At 35.7% G+C, this 24,503-nt stretch overlaps 3 protein-coding genes across 5 annotated transcripts; 2 read left to right on the top strand and 1 right to left on the bottom strand.

Annotated features, from left to right (window-relative positions):
* Window positions 1-118: 118 nt before the first annotated feature.
* On the bottom strand, window positions 119-10,005 carry LOC131533158 (gamma-aminobutyric acid receptor subunit rho-3). Its single transcript, XM_058765277.1, has 9 exons — window positions 9,796-10,005; window positions 7,540-7,652; window positions 4,026-4,093; window positions 3,448-3,671; window positions 3,290-3,372; window positions 2,297-2,434; window positions 2,028-2,180; window positions 913-1,106; window positions 119-429 (listed from the first exon to the last, which is right to left on the bottom strand). Exons 1-9 carry the CDS (start codon window positions 9,933-9,935, stop codon window positions 130-132), a joined length of 1,413 nt encoding a protein of 470 aa, XP_058621260.1. The 5' UTR covers window positions 9,936-10,005; the 3' UTR covers window positions 119-129.
* Window positions 10,006-11,835: 1,830 nt separating this feature from the next.
* On the top strand, window positions 11,836-16,128 carry hhla2b.1 (HERV-H LTR-associating 2b, tandem duplicate 1). Of its 3 annotated transcripts, XM_058765796.1 has the most exons (9): window positions 11,836-11,893; window positions 12,167-12,320; window positions 12,564-12,661; window positions 13,407-13,715; window positions 13,925-14,203; window positions 14,406-14,726; window positions 15,393-15,491; window positions 15,583-15,642; window positions 15,724-16,128. In XM_058765796.1, the coding sequence occupies exons 3-9, from the start codon at window positions 12,589-12,591 to the stop codon at window positions 15,795-15,797; spliced, it is 1,215 nt and encodes a 404-aa protein (XP_058621779.1). In that variant the 5' UTR covers window positions 11,836-11,893; window positions 12,167-12,320; window positions 12,564-12,588; the 3' UTR covers window positions 15,798-16,128. The 3 variants fall into 3 exon arrangements, with proteins under 3 accessions (XP_058621779.1, XP_058621781.1, XP_058621780.1); XM_058765798.1 differs by lacking the exon at window positions 12,167-12,320 and having other exon boundaries at window positions 11,866-11,893; XM_058765797.1 differs by lacking the exon at window positions 11,836-11,893 and having other exon boundaries at window positions 12,028-12,320.
* Window positions 16,129-16,703: 575 nt separating this feature from the next.
* On the top strand, window positions 16,704-19,159 carry hhla2b.2 (HERV-H LTR-associating 2b, tandem duplicate 2). Its single transcript, XM_058765842.1, has 5 exons — window positions 16,704-16,894; window positions 17,519-17,824; window positions 17,987-18,244; window positions 18,452-18,733; window positions 18,901-19,159. Exons 1-5 carry the CDS (start codon window positions 16,849-16,851, stop codon window positions 18,927-18,929), a joined length of 921 nt encoding a protein of 306 aa, XP_058621825.1. The 5' UTR covers window positions 16,704-16,848; the 3' UTR covers window positions 18,930-19,159.
* Window positions 19,160-24,503: the final 5,344 nt, after the last annotated feature.

The raw sequence follows: 24,503 nt of genomic DNA on the forward strand, positions 1-24,503 counted from the left end.
ATACAGTTTCTCTGTGTGTGAGAGTTTGGATTCTATAACTTTGGCATGTGATCACATTCAAGCAATCAAGTTTATGAGAGTCTTATAAACTCAGAGCAGGCCACTTTTCTGGATGACATTCTCTCTCACTTAGGAGTAGATGCTCCAGTAGATGATATTGAAGAGAAAGTATGCCAAAGGAAAGAATATTCTTGAATAGGAGTCGATCTTGTAACTGTTGCTCATGATATGGTTGACGCTTTGGCGGATAGAACGACGTCGACGGAGGCGTGTGCCCAGGACGGGAGGGAGGTCGGGCGTTGTGGAGTTCCTGGAGGACATGCATGGGTCTGTGTTTAGGTCAGACAATGGAAATGTGCTGAGCTCTATGTCCTGGTCATGGAAACAACCATCGAACGCCATGGCTTGAGATGCATCATATCCTGAGAGCTGTAGGAGACAAAAACAATTCACTTTTTCTGGATGTTATGTGGTAAGATTATTTAAAGTACAATATACTGGACATTAAAGAAATAGTGCACAAAAAAGTTCAATTCTCTTGCTCTAAAATAAAAAATAATGCCTAAATAATAATCGCTGGAATTTTGTTCCATTTACAGACAGCTATCATATAGGTTTAAGAATTATATAGCCCATGAATAATATGGATTTAAAAAAAAAAAAATCTATTTAGAACTTAACAGTGTGGACAAAAATGTATCTGATTTTTAAAAAAAAGCATTTTTATGCTGTCTTAAGTCCATTTTAAAGCATTTTTTGATCAATTACAATTTTTGATCAACAGGGGGCGACCTTTTAATATTTTGCTGGAATGTAGAGAGAATGCATTATTACACTGAAAATACTGACATTTTTTAATCAAGTTTAGACTGAAAGAATTAAGAATCTTAGGATGTTTAAGAGAACTCTGACCTTCAATTGCTCGAGTTTCTTCATTTCCTCCTTAGTAGTGAAGTAGTTGACGGCTGCATACTCGATGACGGACAGAAACACAAACAGGAAGCTGGTCCACAAATAGATGTCCACCGCTTTCACATATGATACCTGAGGCATGGACGCTGACACTCCCGTAATTATGGTGGACATAGTCAACACTGTAGTGATGCCTGGATTGAACACACATGCAGAGAGACACATCTGATTGTACTATACTCTAATGCAGTAACATTTATCATTGTTCAGCTAACTGAAATCCAGTTCGGAGGTTGAACTCTAGTCATTTCAATAAGAATCCACACAACTGGGAATTTTTTGACAGGGCAAAAGATTTTCTCACAGATTTTGCAATGGCTTCTTTTGGCCATGTTAACCAACAGAACGCTGCTTAAAAGTGACTACTGAGTGAGCTATGCTTTTAAATATCATTACACAACTGGCACTAGACAACAGACATTTTTAGCCCAAGAAACTTTGCTAATGTGACCGCACTTTACAAAGTTACAAAATGCAGGTCTAGATCAACATCCTTGTTGATTCTTCCCAACCAATCAGATGTCAGGACTAGGCTAGGGTTACATCACCAGCAAGTGTAAAAAAAAATAACAATTGTGAAACTGTGACACTATCACTAACAATCACAGCCAATCACATCACATTTTGCAGGATTTTGGACCAATGAGATTTCATAATGGGCGGAGCTATCCAGTGTGAAGCTGCATAAATAGGCTATGTTCACACAGCAGCAAATTATGCATGTCATGTCTGTTTTTGTGTGAAAAATACGGTTGCACTCACACATAGTTTTGTTATAAATGAAGGTGACAAATGCGTTTTCTGTTGACGTTGATCGAGGACCGTGTTTTACTTGGCTAAATCACATTTGTGCAGGCTTGTTATAGTCTTATCGTCTTGGGAAAAGCATTACGACTTTAAGCAACTAAGAGACAACTAAGCAGCCTAAACCTTCACCACACTGGGCTGCAGTCCAACAACATTAAAATAAATCTTCCAAAAGAGGGTTTTCACGGATACAATAGAAGAACCATTTTTGAGCAGTTTTTGCATGTGTAAGGATGGGTGTAGCGCACCAAGCGAGACACGGGCCGGTACTGCCCGCCTGTCGATCCAAAAAGACACCCAGGACAGCACAACCATCAGCATTGTAGGAAAATATGTTTGCAGCATGAAGAAGAATATGTGTCTTCTGAGGATGAAGTTGATGTAGAGTCTGTTGTACCAGCCTGACAGAAACACGTGTAAAGTCAGGAATTAATGACCTACTAGTACCAAACAGGACAAAGAGATAAAATTTGTCATAGTATGAATACACAGAAGGAGAGAGAAAAGCGTGCTGTACCCGTGCTGCTGTACAGTGCCAGACCATGTGAGGGGTGAAACTCTTCAATGAAGAACTGAGAGAGAGCAATCTCATCTGTCCTCAAAGAGTCATTGCCATTTTTCCAGTACAACATGAGGTCGTTCTCAGCATATGCATCTGAATGGGATACAGGAGCAAAGCCAAAAGATAAAGAAAACAGGCAAAAGAAAGCACGTCCTGTTCAAGTCATGTTTATATACATGGATAATTTGAAGTGTGCTGTTATGGCACCATTTTATTAATGTTCTGGATTCAAATGGCATTTGTGGCATAATTTCAAATCCATCTGATACTAAATGGGCAGCAGTAAGCAAGGCACATACAATAAAATTAAATGGGTCCATGTACTCCATGGGTTAAAAGTAGCCTGGATAAATATAGCTATTTTTAGATCTAATTTTAAAACACTAGCAAGTCTAGTAAGTAGAGCAAATGCTATCCACATTTGCTCTGTTGTAGTCATGAACTTAAAATAAAAATTACTTAAAAGTAAAATTACTAAAACTAAAATTTAAAAAATGAAAACCAAAAATGAAATAAAAGCTAATTCCATATATTTATAAATATAATAGTACATAAATTATATTAAAATAACACAAAGTAACATCCACTTCTAATGATTTAATTGATTTCCAGTTTGCATTTCTCTTGATAAATATCCTTTCACTCAGTTTTATGTCACATTATGTGAAGAAACAGGTTGCAAATAGCAACCCACAATGACTTTACTGCTATTATGTGTATCATCTTGTAAATTTGTAAAGTTATAAATCATCATTTATGGAGTGGAACTACCTTTTTCATTATTTTACTGTCTAAATGGTGTCAAAAAGTTGCAAGTTCCTTTGATAAAATGATCCACAATTGCCACATTTTCCCAACCTGTAAAATATCAGCTAAAAAAGAAACAATGTAGGTGGGACTCAATAAAAATTACACAAGAACTGAAGATGTTTCTAGGTGGAAACGCACAGCTCTCCAATTCCAGGGAACAGTTCTGAGTGTCCAATGGGAATCTACTGAAGTCCATTGAGCACAGAGAAGTAACTGTAATCCTGCAATAAAGAGAATATTCCATTATTAAAACATTACATATGAAGGAAATGAATGAACAGGTTGCAGGCATCTACCTGACGCTGTAAAGGATGTTGCCATCTGGGTAAACCCTCAGCATTATGTTCTCCATGGTGGTATCATGGATGAAGGAGCGCTTGGAATGGACGAAAAAAACATCAGGCTTCCAGATCTTCTTTACCAGCCGGCCATCGAATGTGCGGCTTAGATTGTTACTGGAGGGAAAAGCCAAACGTTCGTCCTTCCAATAATGCCTCAGGTACAGGGTCATTGTGAAGTCCTGCAATAGACCTTTAGATTTTACTGACCTTATAGATAAACATGACAATTTATTAAGGGCAACAGTGAAGGGCAGTTACTGGCATTTTGGTGCAAAAAAAAAATGGTTTTGACATATACCAGGAAGACCTTTTGTATTGCTGAGATTTACTTTGTAGGAAGCCAACGGCCTGCTTTTAGAGGACCAACATTTTTAAAATTTTTGTGCTGAGAACTGGTTTGCATTCAGATTATTGAAATAACCTCATAATGTCTTAATTCCAAGTATTTATTCGCTATATACTAAGAATCATTAATGGAACTGTTAAAAACCAGAACCATCATGTTATTTATATAAGAGAATGTGGACTTTTACCATGTTTACTTCAGAGATGCTGTCTATACTCTCCACCTGCACATCAATGCCCACAGGGATGGCAGATCCTACAGAACAGAAGACACAATACATATGCATGCAGGACAACAGCAATGCCTTTGATGTCAACTTAAAGAAACTGCCTCCGTTGCTTCTACAGAGAGAGCAAATGGAGCTCAAAATTTTACTCTAATCTTATTTGTTAAGTTAGGTCGTGACGTACTGTCAAGTATGGTGACCCATACTCGAAATGGTGCTCTGCATTTAACCCATCCAAGTGCACACACACAGCAGTGAGTAGTGAACAAGTGCACACACACAGTGAACACACACCTGGAGCAGTGGGCAGCCTTGCTCCAGCACCCAGGGAGCAATTAGGGGTTCGGTGCCTTGCTCAAGGGCACCTAAGTCATGGTATCGAAGGTGGAGAGTGCTGTTCATTCACAATCCCCACCGGTGCGAGAATCGAACCAGCAACCTTCAGGTTACAAGCCCAACTCCCTAACCATTAGGCCACGACTACCCCGGTCGTACCCCTGTCCGACTCCCATCATTAATTAACAGTGGTCCACTGAATGGACAGCATTCAAAGCCTGGTTCCACTTCTCAATCTTCTTCAATCATGTAAAAGAAAGTCTAATTACCAATAAACTACTGCCTTATCTAAATCTTATCCATCCCTTCCTCCTCCTGGTTCTTCTTTTACAGTTAAAGAGAGCGACTAAGGTTTCTCAACACACTTAAGTACACTTAAGTAACTTTACAATAGCAGAATGACAAGCCAAGGTGAACTTCATTTGATACAATATACTGTTTAATATTTTGTGTAAAAATGTTCATAATATCTTGGTTTTAAAAAAGGCACTTGCTAGCTATGATATACTAATACTACAATGGCATTTACATATTGTAAGTTTTTAATTTTATGTAAAGTATTAACTGTTTATAAGCCATGGGTTATAAACTTGGTGATGGGGGTGTTACGTCCTGTGACGTAATTTGTACTGTTCTGGAGTCAGTTAAGAGTTTTTGTATGTTCTCTTTTTTCGTTTCTCTTCTGTGCTGTTGCTTTAATAGGAGTTGATTACTGGCACCTGATACTCATTTGCTGATGACCAACTAACTCCTCATTCATTGGCTCCTCCGGAGAGGAAACCAGCTATAAGAGCAATCAAGAAAGCACAGTTGGAGAGAGAGCGAGAGAGAGGAAAGGAGCCTCGAGCCTCGAGCCTCGAGCCTCGAGCCTCGAGCCTCCTTGGACCTTCTCTGCAGCCCCAGACAAGTGTTGCTAGTTGTTTGTTAGTTGATACTTAAAGTCAATCTGTGCTAGAGTTCAAGTTAACATACTGTTGTGCTCCTGTCTAGATTGTTAAATCTAGCCCCTAATAATGCTGACTTTTTTGATAGTTCTTTATTTAATACTTGTTAAGTTGTTTATTTTATAATTTGTAGGGAGGTGGGTGCCATTTTCTTTTGTCAATCCTTTTGCCTCTGTTTTTGGGTAAGTTAGGTAGTTAAGGAAGTGCTATTGTCTTTTTGTTAATTTTATTTTCCCCTGTGTTAGGTAAGTTAGGTTTAAAATTGAGTAAGATTCTGTTTTGTTTGTTATTTTGGCCTTGCCCCCTCCTGAAGCCTATTTGCTTTGTTTCTGTGGTTCTTTTATATAATAAATCAAAATTGTAGTAGATCTTTTAGTGGTTGGCAGTGTTCTTTAGGGCTGGGACTGGGATGAGAAGTTCCATGTGGACTTTCCTTTCATTTTGTTATGTATTCCTTAATTTCCCTAGACTAATCATAGAATGGGAACGTAACAGTATCTTAAAGGGATAGTTCAACCAAAAATGAAATACACTCAAGCCATCCTACTGCAGGTGATTTTCTCAACCTGGTCTCATAAAATACGTACCTCTGCGCACTTTTTGTGCGACACCGTTTCATGTACCTTGCTGCACGTTTTGCCGCAGTTTCAAATAGAAATGTCCACTGAGTGGCGCTAAAACACAGTTTCAATATGTGAACCCTGGCACGGTTTTATTACGTAGATATTGGTACGTATTGCTGTTTTTTTTATTATGTTGCTTCAGATACGTATTGCGGCGGTTCAGAATTCAAATATCTGTCGCTAAAGGTTAACGCTCTATCGTGTTGGAAATATGCCCTACACCAAATCCAGCCCTAAACCTACCGGATAGTGTTAACAAATGCAAAACTGATATAAAAAGAATTAGATGATGCAACTGTGCCATTTGAACTTCCTTTTATGCAGATTTTAACTACTTTGTGGAACCATAGTTACACGGGATTCGAACCAGTGCTTCTCATCTCCTAAATCCGTCTCCGTACTCCGTGAGCTACCGAACAAGCTTGTCAGTTATGAAAACCCATAGACATGAAGCTGGATGTGTGCGATGATACTTTTGAACGTTAGCAGTTTTCAAATCTCCCAGCATATTAATATTGTTTTGAAATCGTAGCATGATATTCTTCAAGTAACTGTGCGAAAATTACACTTTATTAATCGCAACTCTTTAAATTTGTGTGAAAGTGTTTATTTATTTTGGAAACTGCAGTGATATGTACTTATTGGTACGTATTTCATGTCACGCTAAAAAGTGCACCCAGGTATGTAAATGCCATGAGACCAAGTAGGATTTTCTTCTTTCAGACGAATACAATCAGAGTTATATTAAAAAGGTTACAACCTGATTAATAAAATGTCCTGGCACTTTCAAGCTTTAATGGCATATTTGTTACGCAAAAAATGGCAGATTTTTAAGCAAAATAAAGTGCATCCATCCATCATAAAAAGTACTCCACACAGCTCTGGATGTTAATAAAGGCCTTCTGAAGCGAAATGATGCATTTGTGCAAGAAAAATATCTGTATTTAAAACTCTATTAACCAATATTTTTCTCACGCAAACGTATCGCTTCACTTCAGAAGGAGTTTTGTAACCCATCGGAGCAGTGTTGAGCACTTTTTAATGACGGATGGATGCACTTTTTCGGGCTTCAAAATCTCAACCCCCATTCGCTGCCTTTATAAATCTTGGAAGGCTTGGAACTCCGATTGTATTTGTCCAAAAGAAAAAGTCAAATACACCTAGGATGCCTTGAGGGTGAGTAAATCATGGGGTTATTTTCATTTTTGGCTAAACTATCCCTTTAAGTATTCAAATATGTGTGAAAATGGTCTATGAGTGGCATCTTGCACTTTTTCATCTGTTTTACCAGGTCTGGGATGTAATCCAGATTATTGTCCACCAAAGCACATCTGTGTCCTCAACACCCATTGTCTAATTTGTGTTTGGCACAATCTGGGTCATGTTTGAATTTAGGACAACACTCGCCCTGTCAAAGTCACCTTCCCCCCCCCGCCTCGCTCTGCCCTCTGACACAGTGAAATGGTACAGTTCATTTCTAATCAGGTTTATTAAAAAAGAACACTCTAATTGTGATTTTTCAAGACGGAGATGAAAATTGATAATTGGAGCAAATAAACAGTGAGCCCTGACCTCCGAATCCAGGCCTCATGGCAAAGTCGTGGTCTTCGATTCTTAGCAGCTGCTCAGTTTTGATCAGGAGGGACTTAGTGCTGTCCTTTCTCTTTAATTTGTAGTCAATCCGTCTGAAAAATAAGAAAAAAAGGGGTCAGGAGAAAAACACACACAGGCCGTTATTGCACTTCTGTGATTTTTCAACAGGAGGGAAGAGTGGGAATGTTGCCCGGAGCCGGACCCTTGCATTACAGAGAACTAAAACATGTTATTAATCATTTTCTGACCCGTTTCCATGTCAGAACTTTACCCTAAACATCTGCCTCAGTGCTCCAGCATCTGTAATATGAAAATAATTTCTCAGCCATTAGAGCAATGATTTATAAAAACAGCTTGTCGTACAACAGCGGTTGTGTGTGCCAGATTGTGAAAATGAGCTACGGTTTGGAGCGGTTCCAGAAGCCTCCTGAGCAAGCCGTTCTCCGAGTCCAGAGAGATAAGACATAAAATATGCCAAAAACACGGCAGTAACTAGTGAAGGTCAGTTGTAGACATACAATGTTTCACCAAACATAACTTTTCCATCTGCGTGCTTTAATTGAAACCCCAAATATACTGTCAATCACGCTGTGCTCATTACACGGCAAAGTTAATTGCACACTGAAGTGCAATTACAAAATTAAACCTCAAACTGAATACAGAACCACACAACCACTAATGACTGTGGGATGGACTCATTACGCAATCATGCTAACAAAAACACAACAGAAAACTAATGGCACAATGAATGCTGCTATACACTGCTGTGCTTATCTGAAAAATGAAAGTAAAAATTACTAAATTCAATAAAAAAAAAAATACATATAAATATAGTTAAATAGGTGCATTTTTTACCTCCGTAATTTCATTACAAAAACCATGTTCACCATGACAAAGCTTTTATAAATATTCAATGCAATGACACATTATGCATTAACAAAAATTACCTGGAAAACCTGGCTGACACTGTAAAAAGGCTTTTTAGGAAACTGCAGGCGTGACTTTAATGCCAAACAGCAGTTTGGCTGCTCTCCATCCTCCACTATGAAAGCAAAAATCAGATGATGGCACCAGGATGGTTTTAATTACAGAATGAAAGAATATTCTCACTCCTGAGGTTGTGTGTGACTCATTACTCTGTGGTAATACACAACCACCAACAATGGATTTAAGCCACACTTCATTCCTCATGTAGACAGATATTACAAAGATAATTCAATAATTCACATTTGCATTACTTTAAACTATAATACCATATAAAGTGTAATAAACTATATAAATAATATATAAAAATGTAAGCATATTTTATTTCAGCTAGTTGCCAAAGCAATATTTCTCATAATCATTTAGATTAATTACTACTAAAATGACTAAATCTAAATGAACTATAAAATAACCATAAAATAATACAGATTCTCACAATCATAGGCAATTTATCTACCTTGTAATATCCAATATACCACACCTGAGTGGTTAATCAAAAATTACCCAATGAAACACTATTTTCCAGTCAAGCCTCATGTTAAGCAACACAGAAACCCTTCAAAACTGGTTCTGGTGTCCTCCAGTCTAATTAAACCCACTATTTACTCTTTCCTAATTACTGCCCATCTGTTCACACACTGAATCATGCTGGCAAACGACAGACTAGCAACATATTTATGCAAAACTGATCAAATATTTAAACCCTATTACATGTCTAAAACTCCAAACAAAGAAATTTTAGGCATATTACAACTAACAATTTGCTGAAGATGAAACAGTAACATGTAATTTATCAAACAACCTAACAATGTGCACTACCGTTCAAAAGTTTGGGGTTGGTAAGTTTTTTTTTTTTTTTTTTTAAATAAGTCTCTTATGCTCACCATGAAGGCTGCATTTATTTAATCAAAAAATACAGTAATATTGTGAAATAGTATTACAATTAATTTTTTAGTTATTTACAAAAAACATCATTTAAAATGTAATGTATTTCTGTGAAGGTAAAGCTGAATTTACAGCAGTCATTACATTGCTGCTCAATAAACTCTTCTTATTATTATCAATGTTAAAATCAGTTGTGCTGCCTAATATTTTTGTGGAAACCATAATCCATTTTTGTCAGAAGTCTTTGATGAATAGAAAGTTCATAAGAACAACATAGTCATAACATCATAAATGCCTTTGCTACCACTGTTTCCAATCATTTTATTAATTACTTTAAAAAAAATTCAAAAGTAATTCATTACTCACCCTCTGAATCTGTTTTTGCCATGCTCAGCCAAGTAGACATCCTTGTTTTTCTTCCGGTTAGGGTAGGGGTTGTTGAGCAAGGTGACGGGCCAGAGACAAGCAAGGCACAGCAGCCTGAGAGTCAGCAGGACCAGCTTCATGACCAGATACGATGATGGAAGACCTGTTTCTCTTCGTCTGTAGCTGGAGTCCAGAAATCTCCCAAAGAGCCAAAACGGGATGGTTCCTGGGTCCTGGCCATCCCAAGCAAAGTTCAGCTGAGAGGGCACTGGGAAACGTTATGGCATTTGCTGATTGTTCACACGTCTCCCAGTACAATCGTGAATCTGAAATCTAGTTTGTTTGATCGTATTACAGAGGTCCATCACCGCATGCTTCAACTGATTGTGAGTGTCAGCATGTGTCTGGTCGCTGTTGTCAGTGCTGCTTTGTCACCCAAACATAAATCAATATGAATTTATTCTTACTGTAATAAAATGTCATTAATTCCTCTCAAATCCTCTTATCTGTAGCTGGTGGATCTCCCCTTAACCTACACAGTGGGATGGGACCATCTCTAATCGGGATTTCCACATGCCAGGAGTTATAGCTTTATGCTATTACTGTTGAAGATAAACTTGTCATACCTGTCCACTCATGTTTATACACTTCATTCGCTGATGCTGAGATGAAAAACATACAAAGCGAACAAATAAGAGACAATAAGATGAACCTAAACATCAGAGTGACATGTTGCATTGATGTATGGAGATGCAATCCTGTCCTTGTCCTCTTGTTCACCTTCTTTCAAGAAAATATCATTGGTATCACAGATGTAGTCCAGATGGATCATCAGATTTAGGCATCTGAGAGTAAATATTACAGCAAATGAACATTTGAAGGTAGTAGTGCTGGTTAAAACCATTGCATCTGTGTTTTACAGAACGCTGCTCTAGTTTCAGGCAGATTCCATCATTAGTTATTATTATAAAAAGCTCAGGGACTAACCAATCAAATCACATTAACGCAATCAATTACATTACAGAAGCGTAGAGAGAAGGGGGAGGGGAGAGAGAGCAAGATCATAGGATGGACAGATACAAAGAGGAAAAAAATTCATAAACCAATCGTGGCCTCCCTTGTGTCCAGTAATCCCAGTGCATTGCCTAATCTGGTGGATTACGGCCTGATCAGCAGCAGAGACAAGCTACATCATCACAGATAGCGTATTTGCATTGAGTTTGACCAGGTAGCTTACCATATCGCAAGAGGAACTCGGCAACATATCAAAAGAAAAGAAAAAAAGATAGATCACTTCCTGTAATAATAATAAAAAAGATGATTAACATTGGCCCCTTGACTCATGGCACCCAGCAAAAAAAAAAAAAACTATTATTTTATTAATTTCATTTTATTTTATATTATTATTATATTTTTAATTGTGCACATATGGGGGGGGGGGGGGGGTACCAACCATTGAATATATACAATAACTTTTTTGTAAAACATCAAGCATTGCAATAATAACAGTAATTATTTAACAGACATTTATGAGAACATTTCATAGGAATATTGAGGGTTTATTTTTTGACTTTATTAGTGCCATTCCCAACAAGTGAAAACAAATCATTAAATCATTAAGCCATTCATTTTGATAACATTTAGTTGAGATGTACATTAGAGTTTAAAAGTTCAATACAGTACTTATAATCATAGATATTACAATTCTGTTCTTTTGAACTTTCTATTCATCAATGAAACCATCAGGCATGAATCACTGTTTCCACAAAAATATAAAGCAGCATAATTGTTTTCAACACTGATTATGAAAAGAAATGTTTCTTAAGCACCAATTCAGCAAATTAGAATGATTTCTAAAGGATCATGTGACACTGAAGACTGGAGTAATGGCTGAAATTATAATATTCGTAGAATGACTACTGTATTTTTCCTGAAGTCATGAAGTGTTCAGAAACTCCACCCATTCATGTATCAGTACAAAGTGGCAGGCCTATGCTGATACTATGGGAATGTGTATTCTAAAATAAACTAGTCAGTCTAGTCAAGTCTAGTTCACTGCCAGAGACGAGACTTCCCTCAACAAACAAAACACAGATACGTGAGTCTGCCTTTTGAATCATATTAACCACAACACTAAACATAATAAATGCTTAAAGCTTTAGAGAGCCTGAGACAGTATGTCATTACTTTTTCTAATTAACTACTAACAATAAAGAGACCAGAGATAAATTGTATTATTATCGTCATCTACTATATGCTTTTGAGATTCGTTTTAATCTAAAGTGTGTCAAATTAGCAATTTTAATTTAATTGCTTCTTGTGCTCCTATATAGAGGTGTGTGAGTTGTTTTGTTAAATTTAATTTCTTTAGGAAATTTGTGCCTGCAAATGTTCTGTTATCAAAAGTGATCTTGATCCGGAAGATTCCACTTACAAAGAGAGAATGTGATCAACAGACTTCACACGAAATAAAACAAGACTATGCTCAAGCTTACTGTAAAATGTTAAGATCATAAAATTGAAGGGTAATGTCAAAATCTTCATATTTGCACTTCTAATTTCCAATCAAATATAATTTGTCTCTCTTGATTCACTTGCTCACCCAAACTGTTCTCTGGGTTAAACATTTGTGTGAAGCCTCTGGAAAATTTATATGTCAAGTATCAACTAGTATCAATCTGATATTCATCCTGAAAGCAGCATTTATCTAGTTAATAATGACTGATGTTAATAAATACAGTAAATGACCGTTGTTTTTTCCACTGTAGTTCAAGCCTTCAAGAAGACAGAGCGATGACAGCAGCGAATTCTTGGATTTGTCTAATATTATTGTGGATAGCTGCTGAAACAAATGGGAAAACTCCAGGTAGTAGCCATTTACTACAAGACTTAACATAAAACCTTCACTTCTGTAGGCCAACAGTGTAGTTCAGGTTCTCTACACTCTCAGAAAGAAAGGTACAAAAGCTGTCACTGGGACGGTACCTTTTCAAAAGGTACATGTTTGTACCTAAAGGGTCCATTTTGATACCTTAAAGGTACATATTAGTACTTAAAGTGTACATATTTGAACCTAATAGGTACAAAAGTATACCTTTTGAAAAGCTATCGCCCCAGTGACAGCATTTGTACCTTTATTTCTGAGAGTGTAGAAGATTTTTCCTATGATTCCCTAAGAGTAAGTGCAGAAATTCTCACACCCTTTTAAGTAAAATCAGACCAAGGACTCAAAACAAAAGTGTCTGATAGACAAAACATTGGTCTGATTAATTGCTTGATGTTTATCATCACCAGGGAAACCAGCATTTCAGCTCTGTTTTTGACTTACAACCTGAATAGTTTCAGGTCAAATTGGAGATCTCAAGATGGACTCCAGAAACAAGAACAAATTGTGCCCTCTTATGAATGACACTTAATTATATAATCCACATATACAGTTTAACATATACAACTTTAACCCTTTAACGTGATTGAAGATTAGGCACGACAAAGTATTTATCACCTTGACGTCCTTATAAAATAGTTTTTCACTTCAGATGTGAGAGAAATCACTCTCTTTTACACTGATTAGTGTTTAAAATCTCACATTCTCCTTTTTACCACACCTCTAGATGTTCAGTTAACCTGCATCTTCTCAGAAGATTGTGTCCTACCCTGTGTCTTTGAGGCAGTTGGAGATGAGATGATATACTGGTTCAGACAAAATGTCCCGATCCAGAGTTATATACAGGGGAGTGGCCGGTTAGATCAGGCGGATCAGCAATACAACAGCAGGACATCATTATTCACTGAAATGATTCCCTCTGGTAATGCATCTCTTCATATCCAGAAGTGTGGCCCACAGGACAGGGGGAAGTACAGGTGCCTTGTCACCAGCAGTCAAGAAACTACTGAGCAATTCATCATAGTCAAGGTGGAAGGTGGGCTACGTTCAAGAGTTTAGCAATCGTATTTTACTTCATATAGGGGTAATGATCACGTGATGTGTAAGACACAACTAACATAGTGAACTGTAACTATTTGCTAAAGGCCCTTTCCATTGATTAAGGACAAAATGGGGCCTGAAACTGAGGCCTTTGATAATGACACCACAAACAACTAAAACAACAAATAACTCTTATCATTCCAGCCCCTATCCAGTCAGTGAGCCTGGAGACAACACGTCTCAGTGGTTTTGAGGAAGTCATATGCTCCAGTCAAGATGCCTACCCTGCTCCCCGTGTAAACCTGTTCACAGAGCCAGCCAGTCTACCTGATTCGCTCCAACCCTTCACACGCAAAACAGCTGACAAACAAGGCCTGTACTCGGTGGAGAGCAAGCTCAAGAAGCTGAAAGATCTGACCTACATCTGCCTCGTCCAATCATTCTACAGGTCTCAGACATGGCGGGCATCACTGCAGGAGAAAGGTTTGATCTCATCGAGCCAATTCATGTCTGGACGTGTTACATTGCATTTCATCACCATTATTATTACATGACATTGCATCACCAAATATTTCCATGACCAACCAAACAATTACGTGCAGATAAGAGAATATCATGTAGCACAATGTTTCTGACCTTTCAAATGGCACCTAGATACTATTTTAACCAATTTTCAACTAAACAGAAACATTCAGCGTGGAAGGTCAGGACCTCATCATCCCTTGTGTGGCTCCATGGAAGCTGCAGAACTTCACACTGACATGGTCCTTCACCAAAGAACACAAGTCCTCAACCATCTACACCTATGACAGCCTCACACAGCGGAGCTCCAGCGTTTGGAAGGAGAACATGCGACTGGTGACCCCCAGGGGTCGAGGCGGAGACGGCTCACTGCAGCTACACAACCCGCTGAGTCTAGAGCACACTGGAACCTACACCTGCATCCTCTATGCTCACCAGACCAAACATGAGGTTCATACAAGAGTCAACATCACGCTAAAGCCTGGTGAGAGCATGTTATACCCTGTAAACCACCATTCTTAACAACATTTCTAACTTTAAAAATTAAGTTAAAATCACAAACAACAGTATTTTCCTTTTTGAAGAAGCATATAGCCTAGTTCTGACTAACAATTTTGAATGTATCATTGAGGTTGCTGTAATTTTATCAAGCATTACTTTTTTAACCAAATATGACCACACAATCACAGAATGAGTGAAAAAAAAAAATAATAATAAGTTTTACTTACTAATGTTTGTGCTGTTGTTTTCCCTCCAAAATAATGTCACTTACTGAATAATGATGTCATTTAGGAAGTGGCTTTTATTTGTTAAAAGGTGTGCTAAAAATAAAATGGAAAGTGATATTAAGGGACTCTGGTGATGTTGAAGACACGGGGAAAACCCTGTGAAATAGCTGCCAGATCAACCTATAATAAAAATGAAAACAGTTTAATCTGAAACATAAAAGTTTGGTAAAGTCTCTTCAACAATCTCTGGAACTTTGTTGGATGATTGCGTCAGTTACGGTAACTAAACAGCAAAGTGAGATGTTAAAATTTCATTCAGTTCTCTTGAAGGCGAAATAAATCAACCAGCATTTATTTTTTTCAACTAACAAATTAATTTTCTTCACATTTCGTTGACCACACAAATTGTGTCTGACACGCAGAAAAACAACAGTCCGAGAGCTCCCCCCAGCGGTGGATTCCTGCTGTGATCACAGGCCTTGCAGTCACTGCAGTCGCAGCAATAATAGGAATTATAAAATGTAAGGGTATGGATTACCACAATTGCATGCATACATATTTGGAATACATACTTAACATATTTGTGCAACAATTGTATCTTCTTCAAACCAGCTGGCTGTACAAAATCAAGTAAAATCCATGGAGAGGCTACAGAAATGCAACCAATGAGAGGTTTGTGTGTGGTATCAACCGTTACATAATAAATACTCCTCATCTCACTGCATCATATTCACAGATCTCTATCCTTTACAGTGACTGTTGCAAACAGCAGAGCTGCATCTGAGGACACCTGCTTAACAGAAGAGATCGCCAACAGACCAGCGTGAGAATACATGGGGGAAAGTTTGTTTAAAACAGCATACTGTATATGGGACTTCAGTTACCTCAACAACCTTTCAGGTCTTCTTCAAATCCTGAAAAGTGATTGATTTACTGCCAAGACTAAATGAGAGACAAGAAGTATTTATTCATTTTATTTTCATTATTTTTATTAAGGAAATATCCAGTGTTGAATTTCTTTGAACTTTTACTTGTATTTTACTTGAATGCACTAGTGAATTGTATATTCACACAAATAATGTTTTGAAATGTATGCATATTATCTGTTGAACTCACATATGAAAACTAAATTATTCTTTTTTTTTTTGTCTATATCTGTATGAGAACATCTACTTAATGTCTTAAATGTAAATGTCATTTCTATTAAATATATTAATTATTAAATTTCAACTTTCATATATTTAAAGAATTTTACTTAACAATAACAATTTATGTGAAATTATATATATATATATATATATATATATATATATATATACAACTTCCCAGCCCTGTCTTAATATTTTATTTGAAGTCATCTACAGTTAAAAAGTTTCTTTTGTGATAAAATCTTGCTTTATGCTTTATTTTCAATCATAAATGGCAACAAGTAAAAGTAAATTATGGTTCTGTACACCTATCAAGGTAAAATAATTACATATCACTCCTGTTAGGCCTCTAAAATCCAGTTTTTAAAGTATTTACAAAATATTGAAATTATATTAAAATTATTTATAATCATGGTTGTGATTTATGTGCGATCTCATCTCAGTCTGTATTTCCACATAATTAGGTCTGTTTGTTTCTGTGATTCACTGCCATTTTTAAACTACAGCATGTATATTTTACACACTGATATTCATGGAATGAGGTGAAGTTAAACTTTGGGTCCGTAAACACAGAAGGAGGGTTTTACGTAAGACCAATGTAGACTTAGTTGTGCAGCCTTTAATCCCCAGAGTGTGTATTGCAATGCGGAGAAGCAGAATAGCAATAAAAAGTATTCAAAACAGAAAATAGTTGGTCGACAGACTACATACATTCAAATCATTAGTGACTATGAAGCTGTTTTTCTTGCTGTGGATTCTGCCTGTAACTTTAGGAGGTAAGAAACCAAAATATCTAATGATTTTTTTTTACATCTCAAAAACTTAACCTCAAAAACAGACTCATACAGTCACATGAGCACCTCTGTGTCTTTTCAAAAGAAATAACAATCACAAACTTGTTTGTAATTAAATATTTAATTATAACTTTAGTTGTAAAAATGTTTATTTAACTTTATATTACATTAATGTCAATGCTTGAACTGTTTTTGTAGTTCTTACAGAGATTAATATATATGTCAAAACAATAAAAAAATAAAATTTTTACTGATATTTTGATATTACATAATATCTACATCAAGAACGGTATGAATTATTAACTACTATTTAAATCACATTCAGCTGAAGGTAAACACATCAGTATAGCTTTACACAAGTAAATGATTACAGATTTGTTGGAATCACTTGTTCTATTAAAACCAAAGTTATTTTGGAAAAGTGCATTTCTCAATAGCCTCATGGAGGTCCCTTTATTTATTTTATTTACATAAAAGGACTTACAACACACGACAGTATATGGGAGCTTAAATGCTGGTTGCATGTATACAGTAGGCCCACCTGTAGTCTTAATATGACACTGTATGTTTGTGTGTTTTTCACACTGTAATTTGCTGTTTTTACAGACAGTCATGTCACCTGTATCTATTCTGAGGAATGTATGTTACCTTGCACATCCACATACTTTGATATCATCCACTGGTATTTGGATAAAAAAGCGGTGCATTCATTTTTCCTCAATAAAGACCAGCTGGACTATCAGCACGAGGACTACAAGGGGAGAACATCCCTGTTGTCAGAATCTGAAATTAAAAATGGAAATATATCCCTCTTGATAAGAAACATCAGGGTTCAAGATGAAGGCAGATACAGGTGCTACACTGCTGATGATAAAACAAATGATGAGAAGTATGTGTTTGTGTCTGTGGAAGGTGAGAGCGAGGATTTCTGAAACTCTTAAAAAAAGAGTAAGATACTCTTATTTCCTTTGAGTGTAGATGAGCACAGCACCAATATAATCTAAAATTATCTATTTCTAAATTTATAAAACAAAACAAAAATTGAGTTGGTTTTTTTTGTTTGGTTTTTTTTAGCTCCAGTTAAATCAGTGGATATCACATTAAAAGATGATACAGTCATCTGCACCAGCAGTGGAGTTTATCCAGAACCAGAAGTCTTGTGGTCCTCAGACCCTCCAGCGATGGAGCCACTGAACACTGTCAGCCGAACAGAAGATCATCTGTTTACAGTCACAAGTCAACTTAAAGTGGATGTCATCACAGATACCTACACATATATCTGCTCCATAACTACTAAAGATACACGATATACAGCTAGTCTGAAACAACAAGGTAAATTTACAGATTTTTTGTTGTGTTTTTGGTCACGTATAAAGCATCTAGAAGCCCACAGAGCCTTTCTAGTAATATCACAATGTAAAAAATATTGTTTCAGATATCTTGTACCTTTATTTAAACACCCAGTGGCCCTTGGTTTACTCTACAGTGGTATTAGGGGGCGGGTTATTCTCATTGTTTTTTTGTTTTTTTAATATTTAGCTGCTTCAGAACTCTCTGAGAATGAGTTCACTTTCGAATGTCCAGTCACTAAGGACTTCAACTACACTCTCACCTTGAGTTTTTCCAGCACCGTCCTGAAATATGACAGTAAAACTTCTATGGAAGAAATATCTGAGCAGTGGAGAGACAAGGTTACCTTTCATCCAGAAAATGGAACCATTAAACTCTCTCATCTTAATCAAGAGCAACTGGGAACATACACATGTGAAAGCACTACAGCCCAGTACAGATACATTACACACACCAAACTCCCGTCAAGAGGTAACATTTCAACATTTTTACTCTCTAGAATCTTTCAAATTCTTTTTATCGACTAATCAATCAAACAGACACAGAAGAAATAACTATAAAGCAGATAAAATGTGTTGAATGTGGTTGTAACACTTGAGACATTTAGAGAGATTTAACCCTCATTTTCTTCCATACAGGTGTAGGAACTGAAGTCATAAATATCTGATGCTGCTCCACCAACAGACCATATAAAATACCAAAAATATGTTTAAAACATTAGCTAGAATTATGAACACACAATATTGACAGATGGATCTGCAGAGAATCATATTTCTGTAAGTCATCAAGAAATTATGATACTATAATATAAGAAATATGAGGTAATTGTGTGGATACATATTTCTTCAAATGTGTGTAAAGTACTGTGACCAAAAATAAATGGGAGTAAACGTGACTAAATATATTCAGGTTTCTCATTATTCTATTCAAAATATCAACTACCGACTGATTTTGCATGCTTTTCCATTCCTGACAGAAATGAAGAATTCTTGCTGTAATTGTAACCAATTATTATTATACAAAGTGGTCAGTATTGAAGCTATTTAATCTATCTAATAATTCAAATCTGAAGATCAAATCAGAATCCATATTGGCAATAAATAAATAAAAATAGCCTATATAGTCAATGTATATCTACCTCTTCTCAGCTTAATATTTTATTTAACATTATGTGCATTTAAAAATGTTTCTTGTGTCCTAAAATCTCAAATGTTCTGTTTTCAATCATAAATAACAACAAGTAATTGTTCTGTACACCCATTAAGGTAAACGGCTTACGTCACTTCTGTTAGGCCTCTAAAAACCAGTTGGAGGCAGCACATTATTTATAATCATGATTTGGGGCATCTTGTGCACAAGGTATTGTGGGAGGGTTCTAAGACAAAAGTGGCCAGTGTGAGAACTTGTGAAGCCTTTTAATCTCCACAGAGAGTTTACTGCAATGTGAAGAAATCAAAATAGAATGTAGTTGTTAGACAGGCTACTTATTACCTTCAAATAGTTTTAAACTATGTGACCATGAAGCTGTTTTTCTTCCTCTGCACTGTAAAAAGTGCTAAGTTGAATTAACTTTAAAAAATAGAGGAAACCCGTTGCCTTAAAATTTGTAAGTAAATTATAATTTTAAAAAAAGTTAAGTGAATTGTCAAGTTCACTTAACTTTTTTTATTATTATTATTATTTACTTAATAATTTTGAGGCAACGGGTTTCCTCAATTTTTTTAAGTTAAGTCAATTTAGCACTTTTTACAGTGTGGATTCTGCCACCTTAGGAGGTAAGGAGGTAATATATATATATATATATATATATATATATATATAAATTGTCAAAATTGTTACTAACTCATACTGTTCTTGATGTAGGATATATATATATATATATATATATATATATATATACAGTTGTGCTCATAAGTTTACATACCCCTTGCAGAATATGTTAATAATTGAAACAATATAAGAGGGATCATGAAAATTGCACGTTATGTTTTATTTAGTACTGTCCTGAATAAGCTATTTCACATAACAGATGTTTACATATACTCCACAAGACAAAATAATAACTGAATTTATAAAAATGACCCCATTCAAAAGTTTACATACCCTTGAATCTTAATGCATTGTGTGGCCTTCTTGAGCATCATGTGTTTACCTTTTGAAATAGTTGTTTGTAATAGTTTGTATCAATTATTAACATTTTGCACATTCTGCAAGGGGTATGTAAACTTATGAGCACAACTGTGTGTGTGTGTGTGTGTGTGTGTGTGTGCGTGTATATATATATATATATATATATATATATATATATATATATATATATATATATATATATTGATCCTACTTCAAGGACAGTATGAGTTTTGACTATTTAAACCACGTACAGCTGTAGGTTAACACATATCAGTAGCCTTAACTCAAATTTGCCTTTTCATACACAAATAAATGGTTGCAGATTTGTTGGAATCACATGTTCTAAACCCAGAGGTATTTTGCAAAAGCTGTTTCAATGTATTTCTCAATGGTCTCATGGAGATACTTATATTTGTAAATTCACAAAGGATTAACAACACATAAGAATACAGCCTGTATTGGCTGTCTCAAATTACCTCACCTCAGGTGAGGTTAAACTATGGGTTTCTAATTTTAGTGGGAGGGTTCTAAGTAAGACCAGTGGGACAACTTGTTCATTTCCAGAGTGTGTATCGCAATGCTGAGAAATAGAACAGTAATAGAAAGTATTCAAAATAGAAAGTAGTTGGTCGATAGACTACATATTACAGAACTAAACTAAAGTTTAGTAAGAAACTAAAATATCTACTGATATCTGTTCACATGTCTGATATGTGCTTCAAAAAACTATCAACTCATTATCTTAAGCATTTTTACAATTAAAGTTCATTACAATTTAAATTACAATTTAAATTTAAATTACAATTAAACACGCAATTATGAATAAAATTTTGATTGTCATTTCTTTTGAAAAGACACAGATGCTAATGTGACTGTGTGTGTGTAGTTTTTGAGGTTAACTTTTTATTACATTGATGACAATGCTTGAACTGCTTTTGTCTTTCTTACAGAGATCAATATAATTGTTACTGTTCTCATATTTAATACTAAATACTAATATTTGTAGGTCAATAACAAAAAAAATATTTCTCTACATCAAGAAAAGTTGAGTTAGTAACAGTTTTGACTATTTAAACCACATTCCAATGAAGGTAAACAGTGCACAATAGCTTTACTCAGATTTGACTTCTGATACACAAGTAAATGATTGCAGACTTGTTGGAATCACGTGTTCTATTAAACCCAAAAGTATTTTGCAAAATATGTTTCAGCGTATTTCTCAATGCCTTATGGAGTTTTATTTGTGATCATTTTCATTTTATTTGTGATGTTATTTATTCCTGATTATTTTCTTTTTTCCTTTGTATTCTGCTGTAACGATATGAAAATGGTCATATACTGCGTGTTATTGTGATATTTAACATGTCTGTAATATGGCTGCGGGTAGAATTGAGCTTTAGGGGTTATTCATTGTATGTAATTTGTTAATTAGTTGTTTTACATTTTTAAATTTCCTTTTAATGATTATTACTCTCGATTGTTGGAGAGTGACTAGAATAATGTCACCTTTATTGTATCCAGTTTTTGAAAGTGCTTTTTATTGCATTCATAGAGTGAAACTTTTGCTGATTGATTACATTTAACTCTCATAATTCACGTAAAGCATCATGGGACGTAGGAAAAAGGTGGATTGAAAATGAACTCAGATGACTTCAGTTTTAACAGCAGACCGACTATAATATTGTTGCACTCTTCATGTTGTTGCTAAGCTGATTTTAACTAAATTCAGCTTAGCGCACATTCTATCAGCTGCAGTTCTTATTCCTCCGTCTCAATATACTGTACATTATTCGGATCTGCTTTAAAGCCTTGCCGGTTAAATGTTTTATTCACGCGTCGGTCTGACGTGCGCTTTTTCTGAGCCCGTACACCCGAAACGCTCGTGCTAAAGCCTGTCAAAAAGCGCCTGATTACTGAACTAAGTTATCTTGTGCACTAATACTGTCAAAACACACAAGGCTTATGTACTGTATAGACTCCGTTGCTTATGTCTAAAATGAGTAAGTAAACAGCTGAGAGAAACGGATGCGTGCCTCTGTAAATTAGATGCGTGCATGTCTTAAAGGGGCAGTACTGAACATGCTGCCGACTGTCATTAAAGGGATAGTTCACCTTAAAATTTAATTTCTGTCATTATTTACTAACTCGCATGTTGTCCCAACCCTGTATTAATTACTTTCTTGTACTGAACTCAAAAGAAGATATTTTGAAGAATGTGGGTAACCAAATAGTATCTGGTCCACATTGACTTTTGATAGAAGGAAAAAAAAAATACTATGGAATAAGTCACTGGGGACCAGCAACTGTTTGGTTTTCCACATTCCTCAAAATAGCATTTATGTTTAGCAGAAGAAACTCATTCAGGTTTAAAGAAACTTTTGAGTGAGTAAATGATGGTATAAATATAAAACACTTTTTATTTTGGGGTTAATTATTCCTTCAATGTTAATAAAACACCAAAACACAGAGAAAAATCACTCACTACTCTTGACTGAAAAACGTTAATACAGTTGATTTAATAGGAATCAATCTATATAGTGTTTTATTTTTATATTTGTTGATTCAATTTATTGAATGCTCCTGCTAAATACAGCTATTGTACCTGAAAATAAAACACTGTTTTATTTGTATAGTATGTGTATTTGTAATGTGTATCTTTGTTCTCATTTTTTAATAACAAAGATAAAACAATGACAAAGATTTTTATCTTCGGCCACTTTGGCCTAAATATCCACCATTCTTTTTTAATATTTTTGTTATCTTGAAAGGTTTTGTCTTTATAATAGGGAAATTAGTTTGGCTGTAATGCTCAGACAACTTGCAAAATAGTAAAACCAACATGACAAAGAATCGTGATAAAATCGTGAATCGTGATTTTTCTTAAAATATCGTGATATTATATTTTTGCCATATCGCCCACCCCTAGCCGACCTGTTTGTACCGTTATTTAAAGATCTAATAGCCTTTAGTTTACACCACAGTGGTGTTAGGGGACAGGGCACTCTCATTCTGAAGCATTTGATTAGGTAAAAAATTCTAGCGCAGGATGAGCAATCAATGTTTTTGCTCTGATGTTATGGAAGAGAAAACACACATTTTAAAGTATAAAGTTACATTTTGAAGTACACAGCATATAATTCTAAGGAATGTGTGAAATATTTTAAATGTATATTGTATTTTTTTGTGTTATTATTATTCTTTTTTATTTAGCTGCTTAGAACTCTTCAGAATTAGTTCACTTTCGAATGTCCAGTCACTAAGGATTTTAACTACACTCTCACCTTGAGTTTTTCAACCACCATCCTGAAATATGACAGCAAAACCTCTATGGAAGAAATCTCTGAGCAGCAGTGAAATAATGGGAATAACGGCGTTATAAATAAACGGCGTTACTAACGGCGTTATTTTTTTCAGTAACGAGTAATCAAACGAATTACTGTTTCCCCCGTTACAACGCCGTTACCGTTACTGACAATAAAATGTAGTGTTACTATATTATATTATTGGAATTTAATTTTTCAATTCATCTGAATGGTAGTATTTGACGTACCATAAACTCTAGTGTGAAGGAGCACGACTCGCCGTCGCTTTCTCTCACATACACGCACGCAAAGAAAGATACAGAGCAAGAGAGTCTTTCATAACATGCAGAACTGACGCGCTACATGTAAACGATATTCTTTGTTGTATTCTTGTCTGTATTCTTCAGCTTTTAAGAACTGCCGGTTTCTGTGGTAGTGGGTAGAACTAATGCGCAAACGACAATCTCATTGGCTGGCGCTCACCTATTATCGTCCCTGTTTTGATTTCAGCAAATCAATTCGAGCGAACGCAGACAACGTGATAATAAATATAAAGCCGATAAAAATGTGTTGAACGACATCATTCAAAGAGATTTAAGGCATATTACTTCCCATACAGGTGGGGAAAATTTTATTTGGTTTGGTTTTAAAGGGCAAAAATCACTTTTATAAGGTGTTACAGTTGTGTGGCTGCAGTGTGTGAAAACAACCAGCCTATAAATGTCAAAAATCCACCAACTCATTTTTTATAAAACCAATAAATCATGAACAGTCTCTCCAAAAGAACTGTTTCATATTCTCCCTCTGTT

This window comes from Onychostoma macrolepis, chromosome 24, assembly GCF_012432095.1.
Source record: "Onychostoma macrolepis isolate SWU-2019 chromosome 24, ASM1243209v1, whole genome shotgun sequence".
Lineage (NCBI taxonomy): Eukaryota > Metazoa > Chordata > Actinopteri > Cypriniformes > Cyprinidae > Onychostoma > Onychostoma macrolepis.

Bases quoted from the DNA above. Each gene is read 5' to 3' on its own strand.
- hhla2b.2 (XM_058765842.1), top strand. From the start codon at position 16,849: ATGAAGCTGTTTTTCTTGCTGTGGATTCTGCCTGTAACTTTAGGAG. The intron at 18,245-18,451 runs GTAAATTTACAG...TTTAATATTTAG, and splicing joins AGCTAGTCTGAAACAACAAG to CTGCTTCAGAACTCTCTGAG. The intron at 18,734-18,900 runs GTAACATTTCAA...TCTTCCATACAG, and splicing joins CACCAAACTCCCGTCAAGAG to GTGTAGGAACTGAAGTCATA.
- hhla2b.1 (XM_058765796.1), top strand. From the start codon at position 12,589: ATGACAGCAGCGAATTCTTGGATTTGTCTAATATTATTGTGGATAGCT. The intron at 14,204-14,405 runs GTTTGATCTCAT...TCAACTAAACAG, and splicing joins GGCATCACTGCAGGAGAAAG to AAACATTCAGCGTGGAAGGT. The intron at 15,643-15,723 runs GTTTGTGTGTGG...TATCCTTTACAG, and splicing joins AGAAATGCAACCAATGAGAG to TGACTGTTGCAAACAGCAGA.
- LOC131533158 (XM_058765277.1), bottom strand. From the start codon at position 9,935: ATGAAGCTGGTCCTGCTGACTCTCAGGCTGCTGTGCCTTGCTTGTCTC. The intron at 3,672-4,025 runs GTAAAAGTCCAC...GGTCTATTGCAG, and splicing joins GCATCTCTGAAGTAAACATG to GACTTCACAATGACCCTGTA. The intron at 2,435-3,289 runs GTGCGTTTCCAC...TATCCCATTCAG, and splicing joins TTCCCTGGAATTGGAGAGCT to ATGCATATGCTGAGAACGAC.